The sequence below is a fragment of the Eublepharis macularius genome, chromosome 2 (assembly GCF_028583425.1).
Source record: "Eublepharis macularius isolate TG4126 chromosome 2, MPM_Emac_v1.0, whole genome shotgun sequence".
In the NCBI taxonomy this organism is placed as follows: Eukaryota; Metazoa; Chordata; class Lepidosauria; order Squamata; family Eublepharidae; genus Eublepharis; species Eublepharis macularius.
This window is the reverse complement of record NC_072791.1, coordinates 75,696,469-75,716,132: the sequence shown is the minus strand read 5'-3', so window position 1 is coordinate 75,716,132 and position 19,664 is coordinate 75,696,469. Positions and strand designations below refer to the sequence as shown.

At 42.4% G+C, this 19,664-nt stretch overlaps 1 protein-coding gene across 1 annotated transcript; it reads left to right on the top strand.

Moving 5' to 3' along the window:
• The first annotated feature begins 681 nt into the window (after positions 1-681).
• On the top strand, positions 682-15,394 carry EIF2S1 (eukaryotic translation initiation factor 2 subunit alpha). Its single transcript, XM_054972702.1, has 8 exons — positions 682-763; positions 4,313-4,554; positions 4,823-4,902; positions 7,361-7,512; positions 8,198-8,304; positions 9,225-9,322; positions 14,057-14,200; positions 14,878-15,394. The coding sequence occupies exons 2-8, from the start codon at positions 4,314-4,316 to the stop codon at positions 15,001-15,003; spliced, it is 948 nt and encodes a 315-aa protein (XP_054828677.1). The 5' UTR covers positions 682-763; position 4,313; the 3' UTR covers positions 15,004-15,394.
• The last annotated feature ends 4,270 nt before the right edge of the window (positions 15,395-19,664 follow it).

The window sequence follows — 19,664 nt, the reverse complement described above, 5'->3', positions numbered from 1 at the left end:
CAGCATCTCCTGCTGGAGTTTGCCATTGCCTGCCTCTACATAGCAATTCTGCTCTTCTTTGGAGGTCTCCGTCTCCCATTCAATTACTAACGAAGACTGTTCTGCTTAGCTTGCGAGATCTGAGCGCTGGAAATTTTAACTAGGTTAGCAAATCCTTTTGCTGTAAGACGGGAGCGGATGGTTATTGCTGAAGAGCAAGGTTTGAGTCCAGTGGCACCTTAGAGATCAAGATTTTCAGGGTTACTGGTTTGATGGTTACTGTTGACACCTTTCCTCCATAAGTGAAAGTGAGATGTTCGTAGACACCACACCACACTATTACTCAAGTAAAGAACCTGCACATACCAGAGTCTGTGTTCTTTCATATTAATATATTTGTGTGTGCAAGTGAGGTTGTGAAAATTTTATGGCTTTCTAAGAATTAAAAATACAGTGATGCAAATATAAGCCCATGCAATGATGATTCCCATATAAAATGTGTGACTATTGATGCAGACAGTGCCGTGCGACTATCATGCTGCCCAGTACACACCGAGAGCCAAAACAAATCAGAGAGTAAGGCCGCCGCCCGCCTCTTCCTGAGGTCTTTTGCTCTCCTTCAGGAAGCTGCGTGATTCCCTTCCGGTCTTAGCCAACAGGAAGGGGCGGGATAGCGACTGCGCAGTTTGAGGCGATGAGCCCCACGCCGCTGCCTAACCGGATGCGAGTCGTTGGCCCGGAACCCAGGGAAGAGCTCCGGAGCGCGGGGCCTGCGGCGTGACAGGTAACCGAGCGGCAGGGGTTGGCCTGGGCGTCGGCAGCCTCCTCTCTGGGGACTCGGAGGGAATGGGGGCGGGGAGGCCGGCCTGAGGCGGTGCGAGAGGGGGCGCCTTTTCGCCTGGCACACCTCGCGCTCCCGGAGCTGCCGCCCTTCCACTTGGCCCCATGGGTTTCCTAATGTGGAAGCCGTGAGGCCTTTCCTCGGCAAGACTCTCTCCTGGAAGCAGCTTCCGGTGTGGAGTCTGCCAGGCCTCCCTGGGAGTGCTGAGTGTCGCCTCAAAGGGCCTTTCCTGGTTCTATAATCGGCTAGCCAAATTACCGGATCAGGCAACTCCATGTGGAAAGCCTTTGGTGGGTAACTTGTCTTCACTGAGTAGGCTGCCCCGCAAAAAAAAAAAATTCTACAAGGAGTAGGAGTTATTGAAGGACCGTTTGGGGCCATTTATAAATTATGTTTTCTAGCTTTGTGCTCTTATTTTCATATTTGTTTTGGATTTTGCCTACCCAAAGAATATTTTTCCCTTTGCTGACTTAAATTAATTTTTAAAAGCTAAAAAAGGGTTTGAACTCAGCCAGTCATTGTAATAAACTCTGCCCATATTTTATTCGATGCTGAGTAAATTCTTTGAGATAGATTGCAGAATCCTGGGGAAAGGATTTTGATTTTATGATGTCTGTAGTCTTTAAGCTGGATAATGGCAGAAGGCTGAAAGATAAGAGTTTGAAAGTGACCTTGTGCCATCCATCCCCCTGCAAGTCATTTCTTGTGGGGGATAGGAAGCCTGTTTAGTTAGGCCAACCTATCTGCAGTGGATTGTTGTGATGTTTTGCTGTATAAATAGTCTGTGTTTTGTTTCTGCTGCTTAATATAAGGGTTTCTAATACTTGTTACTATAGTTTTAAATGCAGGTCTCTGAGGAAAGAAAGGAGGCTGGATGGGGAGTGAAGCATGCTGTGATTGGATGGTAGCTGTACCCTATGTGGTGGAGCAAACTGCAGTTTTGGTCTGAGTGCTGAGGAAAGTGTTCAGTCTGTCTAGCTGAGGCAAACTGTGTGGAAGCCTGAGAATCTGTGTGTGTGAGAGAAGAGAATTATTCTGTGAATGAAGACCTGTGAGAAAAATTAGTCTTTGTGACTGGGTCTGTGAGTATTCCTCATACTGACAAAAACTGGTTGACTGCCACCTGATTTTCTGTAAAGCTGTATTTTCCTCAAGACCTAGTTTGGTTTGGGGGACAGACATATAAAGCACCTTACAGAAAGAATGGATGGAGAAAGGTGTCCCATTAGTAAATTACACGGACGTAGTTTGTTTTTTGCAGAATGGGAGCTGATGTGATTTTGAACCATTAAAAATACACTAGTGAAATAATGCCTTGATACAAACATTTTAGCTGCAGAATATAACTATAATAATAAATAATGCCAGCATTAGAGTGGTGAAAGACTGTCCAGATGAGATGTGTTGAGCAGGACCCAGTTATCACACTCACATTGGTGGTACAGATGAGACACAAATGTTTTTTCCCCTTGGGTAGCTTTCCCCTCAGTTGTTAGTTGTTGCTATTTGATGTGTATTTGAGGAGTGTTCATGTCCATATATTGATGTGGTGTATTAGCAGTCTCGGACTGGATAGGATTGCACTTTTAAATTGGGGAAGTCTCTAGTTTGAATGTTGTCTCTGTTGTTAGTTCTTGAGGTGGCCTTAAACAAGTCACTCTCAGCCCCAGGCCCTCAGTTGCAATAGAGGGTTTTTTTTTACAAAAATGTTTCAGTGAGAATATATAAATGTATGTGGTGAGCTTTGAACATCACACAAATACTAATTACTACTACTACTTAGAACATCAGCAGTGATGTGCAATAATAGTTGCCATCCTTATTGCTTTGGTGGTGGTTTGTATAGTAAAGTTTGTACCAAAGGGGCACCAACCCTGTAATGTAAAATGTTACTTTTATGCTCAGAGAGATGAATTTTGAGGGATCTGTTTGTCTTCCCCACATAGATTTTACCACAGTATTGTATACACCGCATGATCACTGTTGCAAGTAGTTAATTCTTTAAGATAATACTTCTTATTATCAATAAGATTGATGAAATATTTCATCGGCTTGATATTCTTACAAAATTCACAATGTCCGCATGGGAAATGGCCCATAGGTGGACTGGGTACAGCATTTTCTGGAACTTAACCATAAGCCAACAGATTTTTTTTATTTTGAAATCAAAAAGAGTCCAGTAGCACCTTTAAGACTAACCAATTTTATTTTATTGTAGCATAAGCTTTCGAGAATCAAGTTCTCTTCATCAGATGCCTGATCCTCGAAAGCTTATGCTACAATAAAATAAAATTGGTTAGTCTTAAAGGTGCTACTGGACTCTTTTTGATTTTGCTACTACAGACTAACACGGCTAACTCCTCTGGATCTATTTTTATTTTGAGTCATCACTAGCTATAACAAACAGGAGGAGAGGGGTTTGCTAAAAAAGGGAGGCAAAAGGGATTCTTAAACTCCAAACTCAGCACTCTGATGGGTTAAATGACACCATCTCTTGGCAGGTGCTAATCTAGATAAGAACTGAGGCTAGTCTGTACTCCCACTTTGCAACCAGTACACAAAAAAAATAGATAACGGTAAGAGTTCTGGATGTCAAGAAGTTTTCACTATGTTAACTTTTAAAGAGCTTTTTAAAAACATCTTTTCTCAATGTAATTTATGGAATATTTGTTAATATATGTAGGCCTATATTGGTGTAGGTTTCTAGATACCAAAATATATTGTACTTTGCTCATGCTCTGTATATTGGTCTTTTTTAAAACATGTTTTTAATGTGTTTTATCATTTTTGGTTTGTTACCTTAATTGCTTCTCATATATTGTTTTACTGGTGGATTCCCCTGACATACCTGAGGCAAAATGCGTAGGGTGGCTCAATATTAAAAATTATTTTCCTGGACCATTGCTGTTCCTTCTTCCTTTTAGCCGTGACACTATGCAGATTTTGCCAGCAGAAGCTGGTAGCATTTTGGTGTGTGTGTCTAGATTTAGATTTGCTTTCCTCTCCCGTTAAAACCACACACACATAAAATGCAGCTGTGGTGTTTTATTTAAATATTTTTGCAGAACTGCATGTGCAAACACAGCCAATATTTTTAATTGCCTAGCCCTAAACATCTTGAGTTTGATTCTCTGTATCAGTGACATCTGGAAGGTGATTCTGGAGACTGGGGGGACCTACATGGTTAAAATGCTGCATAGCAAGGGCAGCTGCAGTGTGGAGGAAGAATTGGGGGGGAAATCCTCATCAGCCAGCAGTGCTCTCTGATAACCCAGCCCACCTTTACTGGGCTCTTGGGGAACTGTTGAAGGAAGGAGAACTTTGGGAATGATCCACAAATGCCTTCTGCTGGTATGTTTTGATTAAGTGTAAATGTTATTCTATTAGATATAGTGCTCTCTAGTCAACTCAGTGTTATTTTTCACAAGTGCACTCTAGTTTTGCAGCTATGACTAAATTAAATGGCTCTCTTTTTCCACCCCAATATTGCAGGATGCCTGGACTAAGCTGTAGATTTTACCAGCATAAATTTCCAGAAGTTGAAGATGTTGTCATGGTCAATGTTCGGTCCATTGCAGAAATGGGAGCCTATGTTAGCCTCCTGGAATACAACAATATCGAAGGCATGATTCTGCTCAGTGAGTTGTCCAGGAGACGTATCCGTTCTATAAACAAACTCATCCGAATAGGCAGAAATGAATGTGTTGTCGTCATAAGAGTTGATAAAGAGAAAGGTGAGTAGAAGAACATTGTAGTGCTATTTTAAATCCTAAGTGCCCATTTTGTTTTCATCCTGACATCTTCTGTCATGACCTAGGTGTTTTGTCTAGGAATTGGAGTAATTTAAAAGAAGTATATTCCACATGTGATGTGAAACTTAAAACTTTCTTATTAGAATAGTGAAAATTTCTAACACCATTCAATGGATGGAACTGGCGTTCTTGGGGAAAAAAATCAGGTATTCATTTGAATCTTACATTTTAAAATATTTTTTTGTATTAGGCTATATTGATTTGTCAAAAAGAAGAGTTTCCCCAGAGGAGGCAATTAAATGTGAAGACAAATTCACCAAATCAAAAACTGTAAGTTATCACATCATTAGATATTTCCATAATGCTTTCCAGAATAATGAAATTGTGAGTAATGGAGTTATTTTGGGGGAAATGTTTCTTAAGAGTTATAGCAGAGGGCCTGTTTATGCAACTACATCAATATAGTGATGTTGTTAGGGTGTCAGACTAGGATTTGGGAGACCCAAGTCCAAATCCATGCTTTTACTAGGAAAGCTAGGTGGGTGGCCTTGGGCCAGACATGTGCTCTCAGCCTAACCTAACTCACAACGTCAGATGGAGGAGAGGAGAAACTGTGAGCTATTTTTGGATCTCTGTTAGGGAGAAAAGCAGAGTATAAATCAATACACTGGAAGATTTCCCAGTCATATTTTATATTGTTTTTGGTTGGTATTGTTCATGGTGTATTCGCCTGATCTTTACATGTATAAATACATTTTCCTAACCAAAAGTGGGAAAGACTTTCATCTGTCTAGGCCATGCAGTAGTTCTCATCTGTGAGCAGTTCTCATGCAATCAAATTAATGTACAGATGTCACAGCCATGGGAGCAGGGGCCAACAGGAACTTTTTTTCTCCTCATGGAATCAAAACTCCCTCCTCCCAGCACAGTACAGATTCTATAGTTAGGGCAGTGCACAGTTGGTCCTCACAGCAGAGCCTTTTAAGGCATCACACCAGGCATGAGGGATCCACTTGTGCAAAAGTGAATTCACTTGTGAGCTCCATATGTTCACTCAATACCCCAAGAAAGGGGCACAGTGGCAGGGAGGTGTCTATGGAAGAGTGCAAACCCATGGACAGCTTCATCTGGACAAAACCTCACTGTAATGTTAGTAATGAAATCTACTCTAATATCTAGAAGATTATTTACAGAAATAATTGAATAAATGTTGGCACAGATTGTTGTTGCGGATTTTCCGGGCTGTATAGCCATGGTCTTGGCATTGTAGTTCCTGATGTTTCGCCAGCAGCTGTGGCTGGCATCTTCAGAGGTGTAGCACCAAAAGACAGAGATCTCTCAGTGTCACAGTGTGGAAAAGATGTTGGCAGGTCATTTATATCTACTCAGGAGGGGTGGGGTTGGGCTGAGTCATCCTGTAAGAGTTTCCCAGGGTGTGGAATGCTAATGGAGGGAGGCTTCACTGTTTCCTGAGGAGGTTCTTTTGCATATGGATTGGTGCTTGATGTGCTAATCTTCTCTGCAGGGCTGTTGTCGGGTATAGAGTGTTTTGTTAGCCTGGTGTTTTTCAGGACTGGAAACCATGCTCTGTTCAGTACAGAAGAGCGAGTAAACCAAGGATAAATCAAACAACTAAGGAAAAACAGTCTCCCACAGGAAAAGTGTTTTTGCCATATATCGAAGGAATCACTGATCAGATGGGAAAGCTTATGAAAAAGCACGGCTTACAAACAGTATTCAGACTCACCAGAAAAATACAACAGATGCTACGTTCAGCAAAAGACAGTAGAGACCCCCTCACCTCTACAGGAGTATACCGTATACCCTGCAGCTGTGGACAAGTGTACATCGGAACCACAAAGCGTAGCATCCAGACAAGAATAAAAGAACATGAAAGACACTGCAGACTTGGCCATCCTGAAAAATCAGCAGTGGCTGAACATAGCCTAACTCAAACAGGACACAGTATCCTATTCCAGGACGCTAAAATACTTGACAACACTTCCAACTACTTTGTCAGACTGCACAGGGAAGCCATTGAAATTCATAAGCATAAGCACAATTTCAACAAGAAAGAAGAGACTTTAAGAATGAATAGAGCATGGTTTCCAGTCCTGAAAAACACCAAGCTAACAAAACACTCTATACCCAACAATAGCCCTGCAGAGAAGATTAGCACATCAAGCACCAATCCATATGCAAAAGAACCTCCTCAGGATACAGTGAAGCCTCCCTCCATTAGCATTCCACACCCTGGGAAACTCTTACAGGATGACTCAGCTCAACCCCACCCCTCCTGAGTAGATACAAATGACCTGCCAACATCTTTTCCACACTGTGACACTGAGAGATCTCTGTCTTTTGGTGCTACACCTCTGAAGATGCCAGCCACAGCTGCTGGCGAAACATCAGGAACTACAATGCCAAGACCACGGCTATACAGCCCGGAAAATCCGCAACAACCATCATTCTCTGGCCGTGAAAGCCTTCGACAATATATTGGCACAGATTCTTGTGCTGTGTTTGCCACAGAAGAAATATTGAAGGTGCTCTTTGACTATTAAGGTGTAGGAAAACTTCAGTAACTCAAGGTGCTGTTAGTATTGTATATTCTTTATGTAAGTTTGTGCCTTCAGCTTTTAATTCCAGTGCCTCTCCCCATCATTGGAACCGATTGCATTGTACTTGATATAATGCCCTTGCTATGGAAATTACAACCCATGTTGCATTCTTACATTACCTTTTTCTCTGCCTACTTGTGCCTTTATTGTTGATGTTTATGCTATAGGTTTATAGCATCCTTCGCCATGTTGCTGAAGTTTTGGAATACACAAAGGATGAGCAGCTGGAGAGCCTGTTCCAGAGAACTGCTTGGGTGTTTGATGACAAATATAAGAGGCCTGGATATGGTGCCTATGATGCCTTCAAGCATGCAGTTTCGTAAGTATATATGATTTTCCCAGCTTGTATTCTATTGTATTCTCTTCTCAGTCAGCTAGGATACATTTTATTTATATGCCTAAATACATTTTTTCACTAAAAATGTGCATAAGAATGTGCTGTCAAGTTTTAATCTGACTCATGGTGACCCCATCCACAGGGCATTCCAGGTAAGAGAGGAGCACAGGTGGTTTGCCTTGCCTTCCTCCCCAGCCTTCCGAGATGGTCTCCCATCCAAGTACTGACTGTGGCCAAACCCTGCTTAGCTTTCAAGCTCTGACAATCCTGGGCTGAGCTAGGTAGTGAAAAAGCAGTCTTTTTTCTCAGCTGAGTCTAGTTAATAACAATTTGCAGTAATGAGGTTAAGACCTGTCATTACAACTTGTGCTGATCAAGTTGTAACCTGATACTTTCCAAGACTCCGGTAGGAGTGCCATGGAGGAAACTCGTTATTCAGCCCAAAGTGTTGTAGTTAAAGCTATACTTCTCTTTCTCACAGCATAGTTTTGTTGCATGTAAAAGCATGAACTAACAACTTTTTGTAATTGCACAGTACATGATTTTTGTAGTTTCTGGAAAACTATAAGATGTTACTGTTATTCTCTTCTCTCCCCTTAAATATATATTTAAGGAATAATAGTAGATTGACTTGCTTACATTTACATTTATGACTTGCTTAACCTAGGGATCCTGCCATCCTTGATGGGCTAGATCTGACAGAAGATGAGAAGCGTGTGCTAATTGACAATATTAACCGGCGTTTGACACCACAAGCAGTTAAAATTCGAGCTGGTAAGTCTCAATCAGTTAAACTAGACTATTTCATTTAGAACAAGTTCATTATTACTCTTTTATGGACCAACATTCTGCTGACAAACAGAATTGCTGACTTGCTTTTTACTGTAGCAAATTTGAGTTCTACAGTTTGCTATGCAGTATTATTGATACATTAGCTAAATTAGAGGTTTTTGGCTTGTTTAAATGCGGAACCAGTAACTTGAAATGGTGTTTTATGAGATTAAAAATACTTCTAGAAAACAATTGCACTCTTTCTTGGAGTTTAAGCCCAAGGCAAAAAAAAATTGCCATGAATCTTACTTAGTTTTATTCTGCTCCTTATGTCAGATCAACCAAGTGTGAGAGGAGGCTTGCTTTCTGATGGAAGGGTGAGATATGCAACAGTTGAAGCCTCTTAGAGATGCTTAGATAACTAACCTTAAGTTTTAGGCATTTTTAATATGTAGCAACAGTAAGGATTTTTTGTTTTAATGCTTGTTGCCTGAGTAAGATACCATCATGCTTTTGGAGACCCTCCTTAATGAATAAAATTATCTTTTACTAATCTGAATCTGGGATTCATGTTTTGTGCATAGGTACACCCCAGAAACAAACCTGAGATTGGAAAGCCTGGCCTTTGGGAAAGGGAGAGCTTTCAGTCTCACAAATAAGTGAAACGTGTCCTTCCAGCCTGGTTGCTGGAGTGGTTGGGGGTCAGTGCTCAGAACTGGGAGGTGAGGTTGCGGGTTCCCTGCATTCCCATTTTATTTAGTAGAGCTTACTCCCAGGTAAGTGTTCTTAGGATTTCAGCCAGTGTTACTGAGTGTATAGATGAGTGGTGATGGGGATGCAATTTCTAAATCTTTGTACGTATATAAGTTTTAGCATTGTATGTGTATAGGTTTTAATGCAGTCTGTAATTGTGGTTCCTTTAGATATTGAAGTTGCATGTTATGGTTATGAGGGTATTGATGCAGTGAAAGAAGCTCTGAGAGCTGGTCTGAGCTGTTCTACAGAGAGCATGCCCATCAAAGTAAGTGGAATCATTGATATGGATCCTACTATGATACTGGGAGTATGTTTTATTTGGTTGTACAGTTGTCTATGTCTGGTTGTAAGTGGCAAGTAGCTGCTTCCTGGTAATTGGAAGAGGCATAATTTGGAATCATTGCACAACACTAAGTTGCATGCTTTTCTCTCTCCCCTTGCATGCCCCCTTTGCCTCTAGGTCTAGTCTGCACAGAAAGCAGTTGCTCATGGATTCACAGTAGGTGATTTATATATGTATTCAGGGGTCATTTCGTAGAAAAAGCTGCAGGAACTCGTTAGCATAACTCATTAGCATATGCCATGCCCCTTGCCATCACTGGAAGTGTGTCATTTGCATAACTGATTTGCATATGCCACACCCCCTGACCTCACCTATCCTGGCTGTTTTGGACCCAATCCTGGCCATTCAGGGCTGAAATTGGGCCCAAAATGGCAAAAAGGGGCTGAAAATAGCTGAAAAGGAGCCTAAAATGGTCAGAATTGGGCCGCTGCTGAGTGGGAGAGTGATCCAGTGCCCGTCAGAGGCCTGATCCTGGCTGTTTTGGGACCAATCCTGGCTGTTTTAGGCCCGATCCTGGTCATTTGGGGCCCGATCCAGGCCAAAATGGGACCCAAATGGCCAAAAATCAGGTGAGTGGGGCCACCTGACATGTGACCTCTTTAGAGAACTAGCGGAACGGCGTTCCTGCGCATTCCCCCTCAAAATGAGCCCTGTGTATATGTGCAACCAGGGCAGGAGTGAGGAACTGCATTCTCAATATTACTTGCAAACCTGTTTCTGTGACCTCTTAGTAATTCCACATTATCATATGACTACGGCCAAAATAATAAATATTTACATAGAAATCCTGTTTAGATCACATGTCACTCCTAGTGTCTGTAGCATCAAGCGGGCCACGTGCTAGATTTGATCTTTGGGATGGGGATTCAGGTGGACCTTGATGCCATTGAGGTAGTACCATGGTCGGACCACTATGTCCTGAAGGCCCATCTGGGTGTGCCAGCCCCTTCCTGCTAGGCAGCCAGCCAATTTATGCTCACCCACAGAGATTAAAGGATCCGATTGGTTTCCAGAATGCTTTGTGGGATCCGATGCCCCCTGGCGGTTCATTAGATGAGCTGGTAGAGGACTGGCATGGCCATCTCTCTGAAGCCATTGATGAAATCGGTCCCCATCGCCCTCTCTGTACCCATGCCAGACTAGCCCCCTGGTACACAGAGGAGCTACATAGAAAAGGGGGGGGGGGATGCTTCCTCAAGATTTACCACTAAACAAAAGAAAAGAAAGTGTGCCACAACCAAGAACAATATGCAATTATGTAGTAGAAATTCAGAGATAGTACGTAGCATACATGGGAAACCGTTTACAGCGATAAATTACAATTTGGTCAATTTCCCACTTAGGCAACCATTCACAAATTATAAAGGCAATGGAAGCACAGCAATGTAAAGGTCTATGTACAAGGAGAGATATAATGTCCCATAATATATTAGTGTGTTGTTCCAAGCTGCTGGTAAGTCAGCTAGGTGGTCGTCACTTCTTGACCACGAAGCCGTGCAGTCGCAATGCCAAGAAGGAAGGGCGAAGCCGATTGTGAAATTGACACGCCTATCCATCGCTCTGTGTCAATTTCACAATCGGCTTCGCCCTTCCTTCTTGGCATCGCGACTGCACGGCTTCGTGGTCAAGAAGTGACGACCACCTAGCTGACTTACCAGCAGCTAGGAACAACACACTAATATATTATGGGACATTATATCTCTCCTTGTACATAGACTTTTACATTGTTGTGCTTCCATTGCCTTTATAATTTGTGAATGGTTGCCTAAGTGGGAAATTGACCAAATTGTAATTTATCGCTGTAAACGGTTTCCCATGTATGCTACGTATTATCTCTGAATTTCTACAATATAATTACACAGAGGAGCCACAACAGCTAAAACAAGAACTGGGACAGCTGGAGCGAGTGTGGCGGTGGAATCAGAGTGAAGAGGCAAAATCATCTTATTGAGTATTTATGAAGGCCTATGATGTGGCTGTGAAGGCGACAAAGAAGGATTATTATGCGTCTGCTCCATAGTGTCTGCAAGCTCATGCCCGGTGAAATTATTTCAGGTAGTTCAGTCCTTGGTCTCCCTCTCATGGAGACTGCCAAATTAGGAATTCAGCCATTAGCTGTGAGGCTTTGGGGAATTATTTTCGGATAAAGTCTTTTCTCTCCACAGCAACCTGCCAGCCACGGTTGATACCAGAAGACGGGCCAGAAGACGGTTGGCTGTCTTCTGGCCCAATTTTGGATCACTTCAGTCCCAGAAAGATGTTGACAGGATCCTGCAGCTGGTGAGGCCCACCATGTGCCCCTTGGACCCCTCCCCCTCATGGCTGGTTAAGGCCAGTGTCGATGAGCTGAGGGCCCCGTTGGAGGCTATTATCAATCTATTGTTGAGCTCTGGGGTTTTCCCCAGGGCGTTCAAGGAAGCCGTGGTGAGGCCTCTTCTGAAAAAACCAACTTTGGACCCCACCAATCCGTCCAATTACCGCCCAGTCTTGAACCTCCTGTTTCTGGGTAAGGTGACTGAACGAGTGGTGGTGGAGTAGCTACAGGGTTTCCTGGAAGATGTATCAGTCCTGGACCCATTCCAGTCTGTTTTCGCCCAGGCCACAGGACTGAGACAGTGTTGGTCACCCTCACAGACCATCTCCATAGGCATCTGGACCAGGGTGGATCGACGCTGCTCATATTGCTAGATCTCTCAGCAGCATTCGACACAGTTGACCATGATCTCTTGACCCACTTCCTCGCCAATGTGGGCATTCAAGGGACTGCCTTGCAGTAGCTTCTCTTTTCTCCATGGTCAGTGACAGAGAGTGGTGCTGGCGGAAAGGTTATCAGCACACCAACCATTGGTGTGCGGCATGCTGCAGGGAGTGTTACTGTCCCCTTTGTTGTTCAATCTTTATATGTGCCCTCTCGCCCAGCTGGCATGGAGTTTCGGTCTGGGTTACCATCAGTATCCGGAGGACTCCCAGTTATATCTGTTGATGGACGGCCAGCCTGTCTCTTCTCTTGATGCCCTGATTAGAGTATTGGGGGCCGTGTCTGGATGGGTGAAGCAGAGTAGACTGAAGTTGAACCCCCATGAAGACAGAGGTCCTGTACTTGGACCATGGGGGGATCCCATGTGGGGATCCAGCTCCCGGCCTTTGACAGGGCACCACTTGTGCCCATCTCATTGGTCAGGAGTCTTGGCATGACGCTGGATTCCTACTTGTGTATGGAGGCCCAGGTCACAGAAGTTGCCCGTACTGCCTTTTTCCACCTCCGACAGTCCTGGCAGCTTGCCTCCTATCTCAACTCATGACCTAACGACAGTGATCCATGCAGCAGTCACCGCCAAATTAGATTACTGTAACTCTCTCTACACAGGGCTTCCCTTGAGTTTGACCCAGAAATTGCAGTGGGTCCAAAATGCTGCTGCTTGTGACCTGACAGGAATTTCATTCAGGGCACATGTGACCCCCCACCCACCCACCCACTCTGCAGCAGCTACATTGGCTCCCTGTGGAGTTCCAGATCAGGTTCAAGGTTTGGGTCTTGACCTATAAAGCTCTAAACAGACTGGGACCAGCATACCTGAGGGACCGCCTCTCCCCGCATGTTCCCTGGATCTGCAGGTAAACACCTACTGGTGGTTCCTGGCCCCAGGGAGGCTTGTCTGTCCTCGACCAGGGCCAGGGTGTTTTCTGTCCTGGCCCTGACCTGGTGGAACTCTGTCGGAAGACACTTGGGCCCGCCAAGACCTTATATCTTTTCGGCAGGCCTGTAAAACAGAGATGTTCCGCCAGGCATATGGTTGAGGCCAGCTCTTGGATCCATTCTAGGTAGCCTCCCTGCCGGTCTCCTACTAGTGTGTGTGTGTGGGGGGGGGCTATATGGTCCATCTTCCCCCCCCCCCCCATGTGCTGGGGAGTTAGAGTTTACCAACCTGTACCTCCGCCCTCTTTCCTTGTGTGTATGGTGTGCAGGGAAAGGGGAATGGTGCCCCATCTGGGATAATGAAATGTATACTGCTATGTTGAGATGTGATTTTATTGTTCTACTGTTTTATCTGTTATAATTTACCTATTGCTGTAACCCGCCCTGAGCCTGCTTGTGGGGAGGGCGGGATATAAATGTAATCAATCAATCAATCATAGTAGAAACCATTTAATCTGCTTGGCTGCATTTCACCTCAGATAATTTGATTCTGTCCTCTAATCCAAGTGACAGCTACACTCCCACAGATGCATCCAGTATTCTGTCCCGTCCCCGTCCCCCCCACCACCCCAGATTAGGATCTATTTTGGATAACCTGTTTTCCAAGCCAAAATAACCTACAGCTATTTTACAGCAGGTGGCGCTTCTGTGTACTAGAAAACACATCCCATCTGTTTTCAGTTTCACTTCCATCGTAAGTTGGAATTGAATCTTTGTGGCTTTTGGGCTGCCTTCTGTTTAGCTGTAAACTTGAAAACTGCTACTCAAAAGTTATTTCCCTAACATGGATAATGAAATGGAGCTATGAGACCTTTTACTTGCAACTTTAAATTCTCATATTTTAATACTAAGTGTGTGGTCATTCTCTGGTAGTTCAAGATTTAAGCAAACATGTCAACAATAGTTTGTTTTCCTTTGAGACATTTAAATTTGCCATTATCATCTCACCCCTCTTATAGATAAATTTGATAGCTCCTCCACGATATGTGATGACTACTACAACTCTGGAGAGGACTGAAGGTCTTTCTGTCCTCAGCCAAGCCATGGCTGTCATCAAAGAGAAGATTGAAGAGAAAAGAGGAGTGTTCAATGTCCAGATGGAAGTAAGAACTTTGTTTTCCTAAACAATGATGATCGATACTCCTGTGGAGTCTCACACGTTCATAATTACAGTCTAACTGGGAAAGTTAATGAAATATTCTGGCTTGTTGTGGAAGGAACAAGTATGCTGTTAAATCTTCCCTTTATTAGAACTGACCTTTCCAAATAGAGAAATTGTGCATGTTTTTGAGTTACCTTGAAGTCTTCATCAGTCTTAATGTTAAAAGGGAAGAGGGAGGAGGGGAAAAATTCAAGCTATGGTCCTTTCCCCCCTATTTCCCCATCCACCTTTTAAAATTTCTACCAGATGAAAAATTCTGGAGAATCTGAAAGGTTGCACAGTGTTTTTTATCATTTTACATGGTTTTAATAAAATAATTAGCTTTGTTTTGTGTTACGATTTTTGCTTTAACCCAACATAACTGCCTGCAGTCACTGTCTAAAAATTAAGTCAATATGGCAAGAGATCAGTTTTATAATCTGGCTCAGACTCTTTTCTGGTACTGTGTCACTGACTGCTACTGTCCACTGGTTGGCAGCCTACTAGGCTGTTACATCCTATTGTTAAAATTTGGAAAAGCAAATGACATTGTCCAGTTTTATTTTAGATGCGTCTGGCTGACTAGCTTGTTCGTAACACTGAATGCTAAATATTGTTCATATCTGTGTAACTTTCCAGCCCAAAGTAGTTACTGATACTGATGAGACTGAACTTGCAAGACAGCTGGAAAGGTTGGAGCGTGAAAATGCTGAAGTGGATGGAGATGATGATGCTGAGGAGATGGAGGCAAAAACTGAAGACTAACTGGCTTGGGATGAGTATAGGGTGGAAAGTTACAGATACAACCACACCAGTGAAGGCACCTGAATTGGCAAGACAGCTGGTATGGAAAACTCCACAAGAGTAGACTTGAAAATAGTTTCAAGTCATACTGAGACCAAATTTTGAAGAAATATGTAATTAAATGCTGCAACTTTAGCTGACTTCCTTCAAGGGAAGGTGCCTCTCTCTGAAGACTTAACACCCACCTCAAGATGAAGTATTGGCTAAAGGTCTTGCTTAATATTTTCATATCTAACAACTCTTGATTGGCAATTCTTTTAAAAGTCTGTCGTTGAGATTTCTGGGAATTATCCCAGTATTCCTACACAGACTGTACTGAAGTAAATATTCAATAAATTCAATGGATACTTAACTGTTTGCTGCTTTTCTTATTATCATTGTTCTTGCAAAAGTTGTGGAGCCCAAAAGTAAGATAAGAAAAAAGGGAAGAAGATTTTGAAGATGGAAAATTGATGAATCCTGATATATCTGAGTTATGTTCTTACAATTTATTAGTGGAGGCAACTGTAGAGATTCTTCAAATACTGCTGATTAAGATTTCAAAGGGCTCAGAGTAAAATTGCACTTTTACCTCTTGATTCAAATGCCAGGATAATGATGATGTTTTAAAACTGTATTTTAATTAGGAATATAGCAGAGTCCATGGATGAAACTGGAATTTTGATGCTAATCTATGGCAGACAAACTATTTGCAGTGGGAATTTCCTGAATAAGTCATAGGGAGCATGATGCATCAGTGCCTGCCTGCTGTAAAAACAGCTTATCTGTTACTGTCCTGTAGACGTTCAAAACCCTCTGCTCCACAAGGCCTTGAGCAACTGCTGTGCTAAACAGCAAGTTTGAGTCCAGTGGCACCTTAAGAGACCAACAAGATTTTCAGGGTATGGTCTCTAAGGTGCCACTGGACTCAGTTCCTGCTGTTTTATTGCAGACCAACACAGCTGCCTACCTGAAACTGCTAAAGCTGCTGTACACACATAAAAACAGTATTAGTTTGCTCTTGTCTCTTCTGTTTACCTAGTGTTTCTTGCATATCATCTAATATAGGGGTCACGAACTGTTGAAACAAGCAAATCAATAGATAGTAGTTTTAAAATCTCATTTAAACTAAAACTAGCTTTCTGTACATGCACAAACAGCTTATAGCTGATATTAGCTGGAAGTTGTGCTTAACAGTATAAGCTCTTATTTCTACCACTTCAGGTTTAGGCTCATCATAATAAGCCTACTGAGTAATTTCAGATAAAAATACTGACCTGTGTCAATCTTTGCGATTAGCTGTCATGTTCTAAAAAGAGTTGGATTACATGACAGAAGGCACTTCCAAGGCTGAAGAGGTCAGTAGCAATGGAATATTAGACTTGATGGGTTTTGACTATTAGATGTTTGCTTTTAAAACTCATAGGAAGCAAGTTGTTGCACATTTGTTCAGATAACCAAATAATAAGCTTGTGGATAGATGGATAGTTAACAGAAGCCTGAATGGGAAGAAAACATTCCTGTATTTCAAAGGCAGCAAATACATTAAGAAGAAAAATGTTCTTTGTAGATGGCACAGTAATCTAGATGTGAATTAAGCTTAACTCATACATACATAACTCATCATGAAGCTTTAAAATTAAAAATACACCCATACAATACCCCATTCAGTGCTAGAAGATAGTTGCAAAATATTATTGATGAGTTCAGGGCTTTTTTTCTGGGAAAAGAGGTGGTGGAACTCAGTGGGTTGCCCTTGGAGAAAATGGTCACATGGCTGGTGGCCCCGCCCCCTGATCTCCAGACAGGGGGGAGTTGAGATTGCCCTCCGCACCGCACGGCGTGGAGGGCAATCTCAACTCCCCTCTGGAGATCGGGGTGGGGCCACCAGCCATGTGACCATTTTCAAGACGTTCCAGAACTCTGCTCCACTGCATTACTGCTGAAAAAAAGCCCTGGATGAGTTATATTCTAGGCATTTCTTTTAAAAATATCATGTTTCTTGAGTCCTTTCTTGCATCTACTGTGCTAAAATTACTGTCACCAATATTTAGTGTCTTGGGGACACTTAAAATGTAATCCATAGAATGTCTGCCAACCTTAATCAAGTGGACACAAAGCTAGAGTCCATCTTTGTTAATTAGCTGCATGATAGTATATTTAAAATTAGCAAGCAGTTTTAAAAATTGCTATACAAGGAAGTTGAAATTACACCTACAGGTGCTAAGGTTGCATGAGCAGATTCTGTTGAAGAGAACTCGATGTGCTTTTGACCTAATCCATTGCGGCTCACATCTGGCTTGCAACATTTACAATGACACCTGCAAGGACTGGTGCAGTGTTCACAGTAGTGAAAGCAGCTTGAACTGAAGTGATAATGGTCTCCAATGTTCGCTGCATGACAAACTGAGACATAAATGGAAATCTAGAAATTGGGCCTTTTCATTATTAGTCTTTCCTACTCTGGTTTTGAAGAGAACATTTTTGAGACAAAATGGACTGAATGCCTTTGAAACAATTCTACAACTGGTTTAGTCCTGTCTGGTAAACGTGTCAGGTGCTCTGAGCAATTCTAGGGGGGTGTTGTACTTACAAGTTTAAATCTTCATGGTGAGTTATGTATGTATAGGTTAAGTTATGTATCTTTCAACCTGAACTCTTCCTACACAACTTCTATGTCAGAGGTAACCAGTGATGTCTTCAATCTGGCTTGTCCTGTGTTTCTTTGGTGATGTGATTGCCTAGAGTAGAGGCTATGCAGGCAATATGAAAAGTATACAGGAGTAGATGGGAATTTGCAAGCATGCATGTTAAAAAAGGTGGCAGCTGGCAGATAATACTGTAGAATGTATAAGTAATGTTTATAGCAAAAGAGCAGGGGGTGTTTTTCAGAGAGTTACTGCAGAAAGGCGCAATTCACTAAATATGCTTAGTCCCTAGAATTATAAAGGTGCAGCAGCAGGGCTGTCTCCTCTCAAATATCCTGTCCACACCAAGTTAACCAAGCATCTGGCTCTTAAGCTATGGTATAAGGTTAATTTATTTTGTCTTCCTTGGGACAGAGAAGCAGGCAGGTGGGGGGTGGGCTGTGATACGCAGACAATCTACAAAGGTTACATTTGCGTATTTCACAACAGCCTCTGGTGTGACCAACAAATTCTCCACATGCAGTTACGTGCCTTCCTTTTGTACCATCAAGATGAAATACTGATGGGAAAATACCCTGTATTGATCATATGATAGAAAATTAAAATAATTATTTTATTTATGCCTCTGCTGTTAACCATGGGAGCCTGCTGCGAGGATTGAAAAACACAAGACAGTTTGCAGCCAGTCTTTTGGCTCCAAGGGAGAGCTTTATAAACACCCATTAATTACAAAACTTTACACGATTGCAGACTTTCTGACAGAAGTCTCAGACAGGAAGGTGACTGTTAGCTCCTTCTCCGGCAATATAGGTGGTCTGTAGGACAAAAGCTGTTTTCAACTGGCTGTGAATAGATGCACAACAATGTCTGGTTTTCCCCACAAGCCTAACATCATTGTCTGAGTTAAGTCTTGCATCCGTGCAAGCTTCTACATGTGTGTTGTGGCGTGTGGATATCTTTACCTGCCTAATGAGAGTTGCTTGTGGTAAAAAGCCAACCAAATTCAGAACCCCATCAAAAGACCAAACAAAATGAAGTCTTGTAGCATGTTTATGTTTACATGTTTCCATGGACCCATTTATTTACAGGGTAAATTATCCACATATTTTACATTCCAGTAAATTTTTGGAAGTCATAGGGTTGCCATAAGTTGGAAGTGATGTGACAGCATATTATACATGCATGCACAAATTTCAGCAATACATACAAACATCCTTTTGTGTTTGTGTGTGGCATGCTCCTGAAGTTACCAGCTAAAATCTGGTTTTGGTCTGAGGTAACCCCTCAAAAGTGTAAAAGGCCACTCACGTTTTTATATTTTGTAGGTTATGTGACAACTCAGGGTGCTTGTGCCTAAAAATATTCTGGATTTAAGCATGTTTACATGATTATACTTAGCAAGAAGGGAATATTCAACACTACGAAAGTTGAATTCTTCAAGTCCTTCAAATCATTTCCCTCTGATGTTACCTTGAGACAGTCATAATAGTTTTCTTTCAGAGTACATAAGGGAAAATAATACTAATAGTTGCCTGCCTGGAGAAGGGGTGGAGATTTTGACTCTATCCTCCTAGGCTGGTTGTTCAAATTAGGTGCAATTTAGATATTAGAATGACTGGTGTTAATGGTTATAATCAAATGTGTAATTCATATGGAGGTAATCTATTACTTATTCCCTGTGCCAGGTTCCCCACCTCATGCTTTGGTGTTCTTCCTGTCTTCTGGTCTTGTCCAATATTGCATATATTGTAGCCATGTTACAGTGCAACTGGGACTTCAAATGTTGGATGAAGCCATAAAACAGCAGCTTCCACATCTGTTGTAACATATAAAAGGGCCCTCAGAAGACAGAGATTGAGCTGGAATACACTGGATTCTTTTTCTTTCTTTCTCTGAAGGAAGACGCCCTAGCAGCAGTCATACAGAAAACAGCCAACAGTTCATTGTCTGGGCATGCCACAAGACAGAGTGGGGAGCACGCTTTTCTCCTGGTGA